General features: G+C 39.6%; 2 protein-coding genes across 4 annotated transcripts in view; one reads left to right on the forward strand and one right to left on the reverse strand.

The window, feature by feature from the left end:
- ctnna2 (catenin (cadherin-associated protein), alpha 2) overlaps positions 1-16,870 on the forward strand; it is a 190,208-nt gene that overhangs the window by 99,444 nt on the left and 73,894 nt on the right. Inside the window, exon 8 of one of the 3 annotated variants that reach the window (XM_049719422.2) lies at positions 7,609-8,403. The exons of the other annotated variants lie outside the window; for them this stretch is intronic. Coding sequence (XP_049575379.1) covers positions 7,609-7,668 — 60 coding nt within the window. The 3' untranslated portion in view covers positions 7,669-8,403. Of the gene's footprint in view, positions 1-7,608; positions 8,404-16,870 lie in introns of those variants that run through there. 3 annotated transcript variants of the gene reach the window in all.
- Positions 12,066-16,663, reverse strand: lrrtm1 (leucine rich repeat transmembrane neuronal 1). Its single transcript, XM_049719424.2, has one exon. It carries the CDS (start codon positions 15,193-15,195, stop codon positions 13,618-13,620), a length of 1,578 nt encoding a protein of 525 aa, XP_049575381.1. The 5' UTR covers positions 15,196-16,663; the 3' UTR covers positions 12,066-13,617.

Genomic DNA, 16,870 nt, shown 5'->3' on the forward strand with positions numbered 1-16,870 from the left:
TGATTTTTGCACATCGTTCATTTATAATATTAATTATAATATCTTACTATTTTAGTTGTGCTTTTAATATTGCACTCAATGCAAATTGTTTCCTGTTAGCTAGCTTATATGGTATTAAACTTTACATTTCATGGAAGCATAATTCTGGGCCCACAGCTATAGAGCCTGGGATAAATATGGCTTCGTAAATCATATTCATGCACCATAGGGTGTCTTTTTTTTTGTTGACAACCTGTGTCAGTCTAGCTTTATGCTTGCTGTGTGTTTCTCATTAACACACAACCACAATTCCCTTGTCTTGTGCCTGCTCCCACTGTGACACAATAACAGCACTGATAGAACATTTGGATGTCTGACTTGACTGTAAGTCCAACATTCATTCTGGAGCCAGCTGAATGGCAGCTCCCATCTGTATTTATACGTGCCCTGTTTAGACTTTAATTAGTCAAGTGGAGCACAGTGCCAAGCCACCGCCAACCTCGTGCAGCGAGGCGCAAAACTTGAATCATCTTGGATTCTCGACGGATGTTGAAATGTTTGATGAAACAATCTGGCTAGTGCCTATTAGAGAGATTCTATCAAAGGGGTTGATCCACAACATAAAGGAGGAAATATTCTTCAGAACAAGGCATATTTCCATGATTTATTTCGCAACCTTAGTATGAATCCACTGTACTAATCTTCCCTCCCATTGTTGTTGTTCATTCATAAAGTTGCTTTCCAAGTGACATTGGGTAAAGGCTAATGGTGTCATTAAACCCCATTCTTCCTTATAACAGCCTTGGGTTAAGATTGGCTTTCTATCTCAGCATCACTTTGCCCACAAAAGGACCTCAAATAATGTTTGAATTATGATCAAAATTCAATAATGTTTTTTTTCCCCGTCCTTGAGCTCACCGCCATATGATAATCTAAGATAAATAAAACAAAACCACCAAACCAAAACCATTGTTCACTTGACCCTCAGCAATTGTATAGCTGGTTGCACATGTTTATTTTAAGACAACATTACAGTAATCATCGCTAACCTGAATTTATTCAAGAGTAATGGGTGGCGTTCAGATAAATGTGATGACTCATAAAAAAAAAAAAAACAGCTGATGGAAATTTTAATGGTTTAGAAAAAGTGACTTTAAAAATGGTGGTAACATTTACAATCCACTTTCATCTACTGACATCATCACACTGCCTGCTTGATCTTCTTTGCTCAAGACATTGCATGGTATGCTGGTTGCTACTCTGCCCAAAATATGAAAGCTCAAGGCACGAAGCTGGCAAGATGTGATCTAAGTGACAGTGACTACTGGTCACATGATCAACATCACTTGGCTAGTCAGTTGTGGTGGCAGATTTTACATATTTACTTGTTAGCGACACAAGTAATTACAAACTTATATATACTTGCAAGCTTTTTGAATTCGCCACCACATGAATAATTTGCCGTCTCAAAAGCACTTAGGCTCTTACCTTTATGATTTGTTTGTGAGGTTTTTTTTGGTCATTTTTTGCAATCCAAATGTTTTTCCTTGCCAAGTGTCCTTCCACAAACCTCTGCACTGCTGCAAGTGACGGTGCAAATATCAGGCATATGCAGAAAAAAGGAGGTCTGCAGGTTTACCATTGCATTTGCTCTAGATCCTCAAGGCTTGAAATGTGGGTGGGACTGTCAAGAAATGTTATCGCTAGCAAAAATTATGCCCATGAAAGTTTGATGGGGGTTCACATAACATAAATTGTTTTGGTCAGTGCCATCGCCTACCTACACTGAACTTGGAATGGGATGCAGAGATGTTTTGTTTGTGGGCATGTGTGTGCAAGTGTTTTTTTTTAGATGCATTCATAGCAAAATAAGACCTGGTTTATTCATCCCTTTTGTTTTGCCTCTTTTGTTATTAAGTAGTCACAGACAATCTTCTAGCATAGCTTGAATAAAAAATGGTGAACTTTTTTGGGCGGGGAAGAGAAAATACGAATTAATTCACTTTACTTATAAGTTTGTCTTAAGTAGGTCAACTAAAGCTTGCACTGTCAGTCTAGTAAGTGTGCCATTCTCATCATCTATGATAGGATTATGTTAAATATACATATTCTTCTGCTCATTTGTGGTGAAAGGTAATTATCATATACATAGCAAATCAAAACTACGGCTCTATTGCTTCCCCATTTCACAAAGGTTGTTAAGAGAAGATAATGCTACCCTCTGTGAAGATAACATATTAAAAGTATGTTGTTGTCCAGTCTTCTGCGAGCATGGGATTCTGGGAAGGACACCACAAAGACCTTTTGATGATGCTGGAAATGCTGTCAAGCGCCAGTGGTTTAGATGATGAATTGTTCTTTTAATCATGACCGATGCTTCCCGTTTTCCACCAAACCTCAAGACAATGGTGCCTAGTGTTGTGGTGTGACCGGGATGTAGACTAGATAATAGGAAGTGATGTATTGAATATAAAGCCAAGCAGTATGTTAGGGTTTTCAGGTTAGTTTGATCCTATGATTATGTTGGAATGTAGACTGTAATGATTAAATCAATCACGTCTGGCCCTCACAATGTAATAATTAAATCAATCACGTCTGGCCCTCACAATGCAGAGTCTGTTTCCCACAATAGTGTAAAACACCCCCTGCTCTGATCTTATCAGAGGCCGGGGGTTCACCAAACCTGTCCACTCCCACCCCCACTCTGTTCTTCCTAATAAATATGCCCTTGCAGGGAGGAGACTTTTAGACTTCATTCGATAATCGCTGTTCAGACAGCGACGAATGGACTCTCCACCTGCAGGTGTCTAAAAGAACTTGCTTGTCTCCTGTTTTGGTTCTTGCAAAATAAGTTGGAGTGAGCAAATCTCTAACACAGTATGTTCACCCGTCCTCTGTGACATCTATTCTGAGGTCAGAATCATACAAAGTTTCCCCCAAATGGGTACATTTGGAATTTAACCCTAGGCACAAGAAGGCGGCATACTCACTAGGTCAGTTACTCTGTCTTCATTGACTGGATGTATTTATGTTCACTGATGCAAATAATTACGTCGTGGTGTGTGGAATTTCCCTACATCAATTCTTCAAACTTGTTAAAATCACATCATACACGCTTATTAAATGGATCACCGTGTTTTGTAGCATACATTTAAACCAATGCGTAACCCGAAATTTCTCATTTATAAAACATCAAGGGTGATACCAGGACATACCTGTTATGTATCTGTGTTATTGGTTTGCTTACTTAATAATCCCATTTGGATTTAGGATGTGGTTGTTTTTGCTCGATTATTGGTCGTGTGTCTTTTTTTTTTAATATGGCTCATCCTATTTGGGTTAGGATGTGGTTGATTTTGCTTGATTATTGGGTTTGTTTGTTTTTCCGTGGGGGTTACGTTCTGTCTAAAAAGTGGAAGCGACTGGGATGACCTATTTGAGGAGAGGTGATAACTCAGACAGATAGCTGGAGATTACCCAGGGATCAAGAGGCTCAGTGGCCTCTCAAACAACAATAACTGGAGAGCATATCCCATCTCTCCACCTCCTACCGAGGCCCTTATGGCAGGACTTCACCAAAACACTCCAGCACTCACTCAGCAAACATATTTGTCATATGGACTCCTTGTTGTTTTCTATTTAATGGACACAATAATTCCCCAAAGGGTCATGTGGGGCAAAAAAACAGTCTAACCTCATTTTCAGATTTTGAGACTAACATTTTTCTGTTGGAGAGCTTTTGTAACAAAGTGCTTATTTTGATGTGGGATTATTGTTTATGCGGCATACTAAAAGTGTCTGAAAGCCTTTTTCTTAGCAGCAGAAACTCAAGCAAAAGCAAAGCAATTGCGAGGTGATTACGTCTGAACCCTGGAAATTTCCATGAATTAGTATGTGATGCACGTGTTTAAATGACATGGGCTAACTATTCATGATTGATGGAAATGTCTCCTCCACAAGTCTCACTGAGTGTGGGAAGTGTTGTTGTGCAATTTGTTGTGCTTGTCAAAGAAACATCCTCAGTGATTACTTTGTCTTTTGTTTCATTCTGGGAAATGAAATGTTTTCCTTGTTTACTTAAGATATATTTGTTCATGTTTTTCAACATATTATTATTCAAAGGGGAACATTTTCAAGCTTACCTTAATATTAGATTTTAATATGTAATTGTGTTAATAATATAAAATAGAAGCCAGTTCCATGGCATCTATTGAAGGGTGGGGGTTTGATGTAGTTCCATGCACACTGTAAATTGTGAAGGGGGAAGGTAAGGTGCTCTCGGCGCTACTCATTCTGGGGACCATCTGGTTCTATTGGATTTTGGCATTGTACACTCTCTATCCTCCAAACCTTTAACTCTCAGTCCCTGTTGTTTTGTTCCCACATAGGAGCTGTAGAAATTAAATATGAAGAAAGTTTCTATTTTTTTGTCATTTAACTTTACTCGTTTCATTTCTAGTTAGTTTGCTATTATACACTATAATGGGAAACTGCACAGGAGGCTTAGCTACTTGCTAACTTTTACCATCTTTTTTTTTTTCTTTTTCTTTTTACACAAAAGCAAAAGCTCTGAAACCTTGAATCACATGGATGCCAATTTTGGAGCATTAACTGGACAAAATACCTTCTCATCAAACATCCTACCTTTGTCATAGAGTACCCATGGGCTTCATTAGTGCCAGCATTAAAACAACAATCCTCATTCCCATTTCCACTCCCACACACTGTTTCCAAAGACCATCAACAGAGGAGGAAACAACACTAGCCCGAAGGGTGCATGCATATGATTTTGAATGTAACAGTAGGAAGTCTAACTCTGATTTAATTTAACTGCAGCATGTTTGCGGGGCACTAGCACTCTTTGCGTTTGTGCAGTTGCACAAGTCTAGCAATTCCACTAAAGCATGTTGGTTGGTTTTGAATTAGTGATTCAGACACTAGATAACTTTAACAATTTGGTATTTGCAGTATGCTGCCCTGTTTAACTCAAACTTTATGTTTTGCGTGACACTGTAGTCCACCTTGCACTGTTTGCATTTTTGTACGAGCATCCCATCATATCAATGGTATGCACCTATACAGTGACGAAGTGCTTATGTATAAAGCACCAGTGATGCCAGTAACGCGTTACTCAATAATGGCTGCTATTTCGAGTAACTAGTAATCTAATGTGTTACATCTAATTTATTAGTCTGATTAAAGTTACTATTAAAAGAGTTTATGTGTTCCTTTGTGTCAGAATAACGTAGGTAAAATAAAATGTACATCTGCAGAATTTCTATTTTATCAGGATAACAATAGGAGACACTTGCCACCTGGTTACAGAAATGAGTAACATGACGGCTGACTTACCTGGTACCCTAACAGCATTAAATTCACAAAAGAAGACAAAGCCAGAGGGAGGCGGAGACTAGTGGGGAAATAACATACATCAATTCATAGAAGTGCTGTATGCGAATTTAAGGGAACAACATAATTGTTTAAAAAACACACGAGTAAAATTAGATGAGAGGATGCCTGATCAAGTTTCTGTATCCATGTACCAAACAACTGTTTGCATTTATCTAGTCACATCTGATATTAAAAAAAGAAAACTGAAAATCATTATTTGTTTTGTTTTTTTGTCAGTCCATTATTACCATAAGGAATCAGTAAACACAAGTAGATGGATAGATATCCCAAAAGTGTTTACGTTTCATCAGCATCCAACAATTTTGAGAGCAACTTCAAAGTAAAGTTTGTAAAAGTTTATTTTTGTCACACTCCTGGGACATGTATTTGATGCCGACTTAACAAGTACCAAGGCAATCTTCTTTTTAACACTATGCTATCTATAGAGCTGTACACCTATCCCTTTATATTAACCACTCATTGCCGCTTGTACCCGTTAGCAAATGGTTAAAAGGACATGTTGGTAGCTCAAGTTAAACATTGTCCTAACTCAATTAGGTGCCATGCCCAAAATCCCACCTCTCTGAACTTTAACAACCAATTCGTCCTCCACACTTTGGTTTATAATAAGTCCTAGCTCTTTTGATCCTATTGCAGGTGATTAACCTGTTATCTTCTGACTCCCAAACCAAATCACATTAACTGGATTAAAATACTTTTACATACATATAAAGTTGTGTAACCGGCGTTGGGTGGAGGCCTCGTACCTGCAAAAGTATGAATTTTCAGTGCGCCTCAAGTAATGATCAATATTTATTAATACATAGTCAAAGAGGGAAAGCCTTTTTTTTTTTTTTTAGATCATGCAATAATTTGCAAAAATAACACTGACCTGTGTGAACTAACTGATAGTTAACAAATATGAGATTTACCAAATTGCGACAAAAGAGATCTGTAAAGTCTAATTTTGATCTCTATACTGTTTTCTGATGTTGTTTTCGGTTGTGGGTTCGTTTGTATTCGAGGAAGGGCTCTCGTTCTTAACAGTGGTTTTAATGTAAACGATATAACCTACATTGACATGCACATTTTTATTTGTCATTTCCCATTGCAGTGACCTTTCACACTGTGCCATTTCTATAACTTTTCTAGAAGTGTAGTCTCAATTTGCCTTTCTAGAGATATTTTAACTTTATAAAAGGCAGAATGAGTGGGATCCCACAATCTCCATAGCCTATTCAGTATTCCACCGATGTTTGATCCCGACCTTACTGTTGCGTGTCCTTGGTGCATGCAGAACGCAGTAAATGCTTTTTTGGGGGGGTAGGGTGGGATTGCATGCTCCAGAACATTTTGATGTACCTTGTCATTCTTAGCACACTATCAGTAAGCCCCACAGCAGGAGCTCAGAGCAACCATTTCTATTATGAGATTGATTGAATTACTGCTGCTCAAGTTGACACTTAATGGATTATGATGGTCAGAATGGTTATAACAAATGAGGCAGATCTGTGTAAAGACACTTTAATCCTCTTTCTTTTTACATGGCCAGAAAATATTCATTTTAAATGTTTATGTTGCTAATCTACTTATGGAGTTTAACCTACTCAAAATAAGGTCTAATAAACAAGACATGATGATTTTACATAAAGGGCATATATATATATATATATATATATATATATATTCCCACTGAGCACTCAGCTGTTCTCACATAAGAGCTTCTGTTTTCTAGAGCCATCCACAAGTCTATGAAACCCAACAATAGCAAGAGTCTTGCCTTGCTCTTTTTGTTTTGAAACTCCTATATGATTTTTATCTGTTTTCATTTCCTTCAACATGGTTTTCTTAGCTCCTAGTACTGCATTGTGCTCTGCATGTGTGATTATATCCTTGGACTACTGCAAAAGGAGGTTAGATGGTTGAGATACTTTATTGTGTCGAATGAGCATCTACAGTACATGTACAGTTTGAATGAACGACTGTAATTTCCTGTGCTCTTCAACTTATTGGGTCTTATTTGGATTCTCTATCATTTTCAGTACATGTTCAAACTTCCAATCATATATTGTGTTAATAGGATGACACTTTTCTTTTCATTCAATATCTTTTGGTAGATGATAAATGGTTTGTTTGATTCCAGAAATATCCGTATTTAGAACTCACGCTAACAAACCTTTTCTCTCATTTCTCTACTTTTTTTACATTGCCCCTGGATCACTGTCTCAAAAATGACAGGTAAGTCCATATATTTCAATTTCACTAGATTCTAATATAACCCCCCCCCCTCCCCCGTGAAAATTTTTACCGAAAGGCGCCTACTGGAGTACATATTGCACCCAGGATGCATTTAAGCACGGTGCTTTGGTAAACAGTAAACACAGTTTTCTCCGTTGACACTTGGAGAATGGAGCAGTCCTATTTATGCAGCCAATCTCATTTGCTGCTCCAGATGCCAATCTGCCCTCTCAGACTGAGGAGAGAGGCAGCAGAGAGTAGGGAGAAAAGCATTTATTCACCCTGACACTGATCAGATAAACAGGAAATGATAAATGCTGTCTCTTTTTATTTCCTTTAACCTGGGTTAACTTTTTGCTGAAATCGGAAGCCCTACAGTTTTTGCTCTGCTGCCTTTGAAATATGTAATCAAAGCATCTCTGCGATTCAGTGCGTATGAGGCGTTGTGGTTACAAATTGGGCTGTGTGATGCAGTTGTCATGGTGATTCATTTAGCAAAATGATGCATAAGAAGGGCTTATGGGAACATGCTTTTCAAAATATTATTATTTTTATTCTGTGTTCAAGTGTTGTAAAATGGGGACATTCATATTTCATTTTGATTTCATTCATATTCAAATTAAGTTGAATATTGAATACTTATTTGAAAATTACACATTTATAGCTGTTAAAACACTTTGCTTTTGTGAATAAATTTTGTCTTAAACACAATAACAAACACTTCCTGAGGGGCAAATATAAATATCAAAACAGTTTAGATTCGTGTGTATGGGTAAAATTAAGTAAAAAAAAAAAATATATATATATATATATATATATATATATCTCCTCAGTTCAGTCCTGGGTAAAGCTTTTTAAATCAGACACCGTAATACTCTAAATATTAGGAACTGACCCACATGTGCTATTAGACTGGTTACATGGAGTCCCAGATGTAGACCCAGCTGTTGCCACGTATTATCTGACTGACTGACCCTGATGTTTTATTTTAAGAGTGAGGCAAAGCATTAGCAAAAATCGACATAGCCTTTACTAAAACCAACACCTCATGTATAATAATGACCATGATGATGAAAATAATACCAATAATGATGACCATTAATTTGAAGTGCTTTTATCTCCATCTGGTTCCATCTAATGAGTATTCAGTTTCCCAGCTTGTCCCCATTCTCCAAGCACTTTCACCTCCTCAGCGGCACCCACGGTTCTTTCTACCTACTGTGCCGTATGTAAGAATAATGACTCCTCTGTCATTATTATTTATTCAGTGGCACCCATACTGCATGTAAATGAACCGGTCGCTATAGGCTGCCCCGAGAATTATCCCAGGTAATGAATGTAATTAAAGTGCCCCGTTGGACTCATGTCTGTTTTAATACATTTAATATTCTGACACTTTGCTGCTTTTATAGGAGAGGGTGGCTCGTCGTGCTAGAACTAGATGTATGCAGATTTACTTATTCCGAACCCCTGCAGTCTTTGATGTGGAGTTTTCTTACCATATTTTTTTGAATGAATACACAGTATGCATGAGGAGTGTATTGAAACAAATGGCTCTACTTGTACTCGTAATGATAGCGTGCTAAAAAGTAGCTGACATTTGGAGGGGAGTGTACAAAACTGGTTTGAAATGGCTTTTAGGTTCAAATACAGCACTGTTCGTTAATAGTGTGGTGATCCTGATTATAACCCCACCTGTTATAAAAGAAGCAGTGCAAAGCCGCCCCCTCATTGCCATTCGTCATCACCATCTCCTTGCAGCCTACTGCAGTACATGCCACCCGTGATTTAGCTCTGCATCTAGTTATGAGGGGGTGTTAAATGTTTATTATGCAGCACAGCCCTCGCACCAATGACACGGCAGAATGTTGCTCAATCAATACTCCTCACAGGAAGCTAGGTTAATTTGTTTTTTTCAAGGATTTCGTTTTTGTGTCGAGGTGCTTGCTGGAAGCCATTTTTTAAAGGTCTGTCTGTGGAGTGACGTTCCGTCATAATCCAACACGCTATGAAACAAAAAAGCCATTGTCCCTTCTGGCTCATTAAATACTCACGACCGGTCGGCGGATCTAGCTGTCAAAATATGATATGCTAGTCTATGTTTAGAGGCTGGTTGGATCTATTGGATGAACAATTCCAATTTCAGTGTTTGCAGCTATTTCGGGCCCAATTATGGATTTTTTTTATCCACACCAAAGCAACATTTAATTTAAATCCTACGTATTGTAGATGTGTGTTATGTTGAAACATGAGAGGCTTATACTGTAGATGATAATTTATAAATGACTCTTAGTATGCCATTTTTTACACAGCGACCTAGAGACCTCTTTTTTTAATGTTGCAGTCTTTCAGTTTCAACACAACTTCGGAAAAACATGTTAAGACAGACTTAACTCGCTATTTCAGCTTGTAAGTGGTTGTATTGTTTAGGGTCTTAGAAATGTAATGATTGACCTTTTACCTGATGTTCACACTCAAAGAATGTTCCTCTTTGTGCGCTTCACAACATTTCATGTTTGGATCGCTGTGACCTTTACGCTTTGTATCAGTAGTTGCATACCATTGTAAATGTGCGACATTATTGACCTACATGACACATTTCTCGGTTTGTTTTGCATGTGTGTGCAGCTCGCATGTGCTCAATTGTGCACATGTAAAGGTAAAAATGGGCAATATGTCATGCAGCTGGAAAGCAGCTGGGCTCATAACACTTAATATGTGGAAAAAAAGCAGAATATGTCATGTGTCAGACAGGCATCACAACATGTCATGGCAGGGCGGCAGCTTCTCATGAACTTTGGACTTAGGAACCTCACTGTTACAGTGAGAGTCCCATTGGAGACAATAAGAAATTGCAACTAGAGTGATGCCCTGGGGCAAGTCACCATCTCGTTCTTCCACTTCCCCCAATGCTCACAATGTGCCATTGTGGGATTAAATAATCATCCAATAAAGTCAGTCAGTCAGTCAGTTTCCTACCATCAAGTAACCTCGACTACAAAATGGGTACTATGCTCAAATTTGACTTTATTGTCTCTTGACCATTATTTATCTAGTTCGCCAGCAGATATCTCATCCAGGCATAGGTAAAGTAGAGATATAATCTAATGTCCGTTAAATGAATTATGTTTCCCCCCCTCCATGTGCAGTTATTATTGTCAGAGAGGAACTGAGAGACAGGGTGAAAGGGAAGGAGAAAGTATAGGTGAGCAGGAATGGAGATAAATTGAAAGTAGTTTAATGGCAGCCCTTAGGACTCTAAGCTTTTAAAATATTCAGTTGTTCTCCGTAACCTTTCGTTCTTGTCGCTTAGTTAAGAAAAAAGTCAACCGAAATCAATGGTGATGCCACCATTGGCCTCAATGCCAGACACCATCCAATATTTAAATAAATGAAGCTTCACACTCTTAAGATTCATCAGTCGCATGTCACGCAGACACTGACACACCTTGAAGGACAGCTAAGGACAAAATTGCTTGACAGATATGATGATGAGAGAAGAATTTGAATCTATTTCCTCGTCCTTATACCCCATTGTACACGCAACGTTTTGCATTTGCAGGGTATCAGCTCATGATTAACAGCCATTTGGAGTCTTCAAATGGGTCAAATATGAACTGGATCATAAATCTCACAAGGCAACTAATAACCATTATCCTCCCTTGATACATGTTCACTGATAAATTACCTCAAAGTTGAATAGTTCACCCCCTCAACATGAGTAGCGATTGATGTCGTTTAAAAAGTTTGAATATTTTTTTCAACATTAGATTTGACTCTCCTCAAGTCCTTTTCCTTCAATTATTGTTATGATTCGTTTAGGCCATGTACCGGTGCCTTCATACATAGCATGTGGACATGCATATTGTTCAGAAATAGACTTCCCTTTAGATATAGTAAATCATTGTGTAGGGGCGCATAGTGAAATCTTTATAATGTCAGACAATTATTGAAGGACAATGGTAACAGTATCCTTTCAACTATTATTAGAATAGAATAGAATAGATTGCCCTTTATTGTCATTTTAAAATGCAATTGTATAACGAAATTGGAGAGCTGCTCCCTTTACAGTGCAAATAAGTATGAAGAAAAAGAAATCCTAATAATAAACATTACAAAAGTATAAAGAATTAAAGTAAAATTATCTTATTTACATTATATACAATGTGGCTATTTATATTAATATGAATGAGGTATGTACAGGAAGTAAATAATTATATTTTGTCCAATACGTTTTGATAGCTTGCAATTTAGTGTTGTCCATCCACAGAAAACCATAAAATTCAGCCATAAATCCCATTTGGGTATGACAACTTATTCAATGATGGCTACATAGCCTAGTAAAAGTAAAGTGATTGGATACTGCCGTGTTCCCATTGGCCCTATTTCAACCAAAGTTCATGTGTCACCTTTCTCCTTTATTAGAAACATTGTCTTGAGTGAATTCTGAGAACACGTTTGTTTTTTTTGTTTTATTTATTCCTGCTGAATTACACTTTGTAAACATAATTTTAATTTATATCAAAATAACACAAAATGATGCTGCATTTTTTTTTCCTCCACAAAATTCATTGCAGTCGTATGCGTCCACTGCTGTGGGATTTGAGTCATAATCTCGTGTACAATTGGCAAAAGGCATCAACACTCTGTGAATATATGCACACTAGAGAGCAGTCTGTTCCCTCTTTCTGCAGTCGCTGACATCCTCCAGCTCCATTTTACAGTCCCCACCTCCGCCCACAAAATACAGCAGCTCTTGTTAAAAGACAGGAAACAAAACATCTGTACACAACACCAAAAAAAGTATATATACGTATACCTATATATGTATATACACATGAAAATGTGTACAACAAACATTTTACATAACACGAAAACACAGATAATTGAATGTTCAAGTCTCCCTTGAAGCTGATGGCTTGCTCTATTTTAGTGATTTAAATCCGCATTTGAAATATAAATATGTCCGCTTTAGATGGTAGTTGGTCTCTCTGTGCTTGATTCAGTGACGTCACCGGGAAAGCCAAAAAAGTAAGAAACGAGGAGTGACGTAAATTTTTGAAATGTTTGACATTCTGCTTTCTTTACTTGTATGGTGCACACATATTATATGGAAGTGTGCCAACTGATCAGAATGTAATGGCTTGATCAAGTTATTTTAGAGCAAAAGACGGTCAAATCACACTGCTTGTGAAACATAAAGCAACACACGTGACTTTAAAGAGATAGAGTAAAATGTAGATCATGGACATTACATTTGAGAAGCAAATCTCTCTCTGTCACTTTCATATCTTCTAGTTAGTTAGCTAGTTTTGCTGTTGTTTTTTTTTGGTTGAAGGATACTCAGACGTATTGCTTGCCCAGCATTGTTGTCATCCATCCTTTCTGATAAGCGTCTCACATACAAATGATTTCACTGTGAATAGCAATTCATTTATTTAAGCTTTTTTTTTAAGTTTACAAAAGAAGTATCTTCATCAGCTTTATCCACAGTGGCGCTTCTTTTAACATTTGTACACTCTTTACAGTTTTAATCCAACTTAAATATATTTTGTTTGACCCTGGTCAAATATTCTTAACCATAATACAAATATTTTTTTCATTGTGTGTACGTGTAGTGTATTCGTGTGTGTGTGTGTGTGTTTGTGTGTGTCCACAGCTTAATTACATGTCCTGTAGTAGAGAGACAGATTAAAGCTAAAATATCCATCAGTCATGAAAAAAAAAAAAAGAATGTGCGCAGCTTCTAATATATTTCTGTCAGTGTTGCTAGTACATCGACAGTTCCAAAAGTCAGGAGCCCATTTTGCGTCGTACCCTCAAATCAGTGAAGAGACAGCAGGAAATCCACAGCAAAATGATCAGCTGCATGAAGCAAACTCATTCCATATCACAGTGAGAAGCTGCATAAAATGTGGCCAAAATATACATTTTATCCTTCCTTTCCAGCGTATTAAAAAAAAAATAGCCGATAGTCAATCAGGATGACAACGTGCTGTCAATCCCTGGTCACACCTCGCATTCCCGAGAAGGTTGCTGTTGGCAAGTACAGGAGCCATATTCATTTATGATTACCAGAGCTCCCTCAATATGGTTCGGCTTATAGTCAACGTAGTACTCCGGCGTAGAAATCGTAGCCATCTGCTGCATGTTTTGCTTCTGCTTCTGTTTACGACGCTGACTGCTGAAGCACTGCCTTAATTGTCTTATTCCGGCTGGAAAGCACTTCCATGACACATACAACATGAGTACAATGATGAGGAAGGAAAAGATGAGTGCCATTGTGCCAGTCACAACCTTGTGGATCTGCATGGTACTCTCCAGGTCGTCATGTCCCACTGTGACAGTGAAAGAACTGGTGACCACTTCACCGCCCTCACCATCATAAGGGTTGGGTGTAAAGGGGCCAAGGAACACAGAGCCACCTTGGACCACGTCTCTTGTGGAGGCATACAGACCCGCTGACGTAACTTCCAGTGGGGGATCTTCGCAGAGCTGAAAAGCATAGACGGCATCCAAGACATCCTCGCCTTGTGCGGTGTCTGGGCTTGAACACAGCAGTGAATTGTCACGTTGCCCTCGAAAGGCACTCAACCAAGAGGCCAAGGCACAAACGTTACGGCCGCACTCCCAGTCGTTCCCTCCCAGGGTGATGCTGTTCAGGGAGGACCATGAATCCAAGATGCGCTGATCCACAGAAGTCAGCCGATTGGAGTCCAGCATCAATACCTTGAGGTTGGGTGCACTCTCAAAAACATGTGGCTCTATGTACTCAATTTCATTGGCAGACAAGTCAATCTTATCCAAGAAATGCCATGTCCATTCCAGGGTGTTGACAACAATGGTTGCGCGATTGTTGTGCATATACAGGGTACGTAATGAGATCAGGCGAGGGAAATGGGCAAGGTTGACTTTAACCAGCTCGTTGTGCTCAAGATGCAACTCTGTCAACTTGAAGAGTCCAGCAAAGGAGTTCCGTGCCAGACTTTGCAGTTGGTTGTATCCCAAGTCGAGAAACTGCATGCTCCGGCAGTCTTGGAAAATCCGTACTGGCACAAATTTGAGAGCGTTGTAGCGCAAATGCAGATTGGTGAGCTTTCGAAGGCCATGAAACAAGTCAGGCTCGAGGGCCTGCAGCCTGTTGTAGGAGACGTCCAGGATGCGCAAATTTGGGAGGGGCCTAAAGGTACCATTTGGCAGAGTCTCAATCCGGTTGCTGCTCAGGTCTAATTCCTTGACCCGCCTTAGCTTGTCAAACGCAGCCTCCTCGACAATGTCAATGTTGTTGTGGTCAAGGTAGAGCCAGGTGAGCTGCGACAAGCCGGCCAGTTGTCCTTCACGTAGTTCAGTCAAGTTGTTCTCTCTCATGGACAAGCCCATGGCGCTGCTCAAATTTTGGGGAATGTCTGTGAGGTTCAAGCCCTCACAGTACAGCAGCTTGCTGTCGCAGCGGCACAGTCTGGGGCAAACCCCCTCCGCCATGGGAACCATTCTTAAAAAAATGCCCAATGAAAACAGAATCAACCCAGGGGGCTTCTTCACTGGCCACTTTAAATACAGTCCAATTAAAAGGAAATCCATCAGCATAAATATCCAGGGATTTTACCAAGCAAATGTCCATTCACTCTGGATATTGTTTGTCCACCTATCACATCATATGTAGCACATCATATTTGAGTTCTTTATTCGGTTTACTCCCCCCTTCAAAGTATTTAAGATTAACACAGGATTAGTTGTTTTCTCATTTAGTCAGCTAAGAAAATCCTTGTCCGGAATGCGAAAGATAAAGTCTCTTGGTTTATGATATAGATCAAATGGTGGGTGGAGAGAAGAGATGAAAAAATGTCCTCATGGATCGATCTTATCTGAGAAGATTCCTACTCACCCCTATCCAAAAGCTGACAATCTCCATTCAGCGTCTCGCTTTGTGCCCCGACACTAATTATGTGTGGATCTAAAAAGGACCCCACTGTGGTACAAATTCACCATCACCCCCTCCCTTCTCTCCTTTCAGTGGACACCAGATCCTTGGCAGGCTTACAATGTCTTAGTTCTCTTCAAGTGAAAGAGACAGAAAGAGAAGGAATCCAAGTGGGGAGATGGTAGAAAGCACAAGTTCCCCAGTCTGCATGCATGAGCTCTGTCTCCTCAGCTCCTCCGCAGTCCCCTGCTGCAATGATCATGAGAGTACATTCTTTTAAATATCGTTCTCTTTTCTCCTCCCCTGCTTGCTTAAGTTTCAGCAGGTCTGCCAGGATATATATTATCGCCCATCTCTGGAAACAGTCATTAACTTCTAAGGTTTAAATCCGTCCAAGCGGTTAATCATGCTTTCAGTGATCGATGCTGGCGAGAAAATAAATAAATGCAATCAAGAGGTGAACCCGGTTCACTCTTTTCTCACGTGACAATATTCCATGTCAGTTGCTCATCTCGGTATAAAAAAAAAAAAAAAAAAAAAAAAGACGGGATGGAAAAAAGCATCCACCTCTTGCATCCCCAGCGGCATGCAGGTTTCACTCTCTTCCCTGTTCTCCGGGTGATTTTTCAGCCGACTGGAAGAGGGTGCTGAAGGTTAGTGCTGGTAGGCAAGCAGGGGCGGTAAATATGGAAGGCAAAGGAGCGCGCAATCCCTCGCAGCAGACCGGTACACTGACAGTGCATGCAGAAACACAGACTGTTCACTGAGTGTCGTAAGCCACTCAGAAATCCGAGGGCTCTCTCTCTCTCTCGCACTCTCTCTCTCTTGGGCACTCTCTCTCTCTCAGGCACTCTCTCTTTCTATCTCTTCCTCTGTCGCTCTCTCTTTCTCTCTGCTTTGATTGCTCATTCACTTGGTCATGCTGTTCCCCTCCTCTTCTTCTTCCTCTCGTTTCTTACCTCCTTGCCGTTCTTTTGCTGCCCAATACAGTTACATCTTCCAAATGAGCTGGGTTTAAACCAAGCACTTAAATGAAATTCATTCTCTCTCTCTCTCTCTCTCTCTCTCTCTCTCTCTCTCTCTCTCTCTCTCTCTCTCTCTCTCTCTCTCTCTCTCTCTCTCGCTCCCTCTCTCTTGCTCCCTCTCTCCCTCTCGCTCCCTCTCTCCTTCTCGCTCTCTGTCTCTCTCTGTCTCTGTCTGTCTCTCTGTCTCTGTCTCTCTCTTTCTCTCTCTCTCTTTCGCTCTCTCTCTCTCTCTCTCTCTCGCTCTCTCTCTCTCTCTCTCTCTCTCTCTTTCTTTCTCTCTTTCTTTCTCTCTCTCTCTCTCTCTCCCACCCTCTCC

This window comes from Syngnathus scovelli, chromosome 5, assembly GCF_024217435.2.
Source record: "Syngnathus scovelli strain Florida chromosome 5, RoL_Ssco_1.2, whole genome shotgun sequence".
In the NCBI taxonomy this organism is placed as follows: domain Eukaryota; kingdom Metazoa; phylum Chordata; class Actinopteri; order Syngnathiformes; family Syngnathidae; genus Syngnathus; species Syngnathus scovelli.

What these genes read in the sequence shown, in the direction of transcription:
- lrrtm1 (XM_049719424.2), bottom strand. Translation starts at nt 15,195, where the DNA reads ATGCTGATGGATTTCCTTTTAATTGGACTGTATTTAAAGTGGCCAGTG.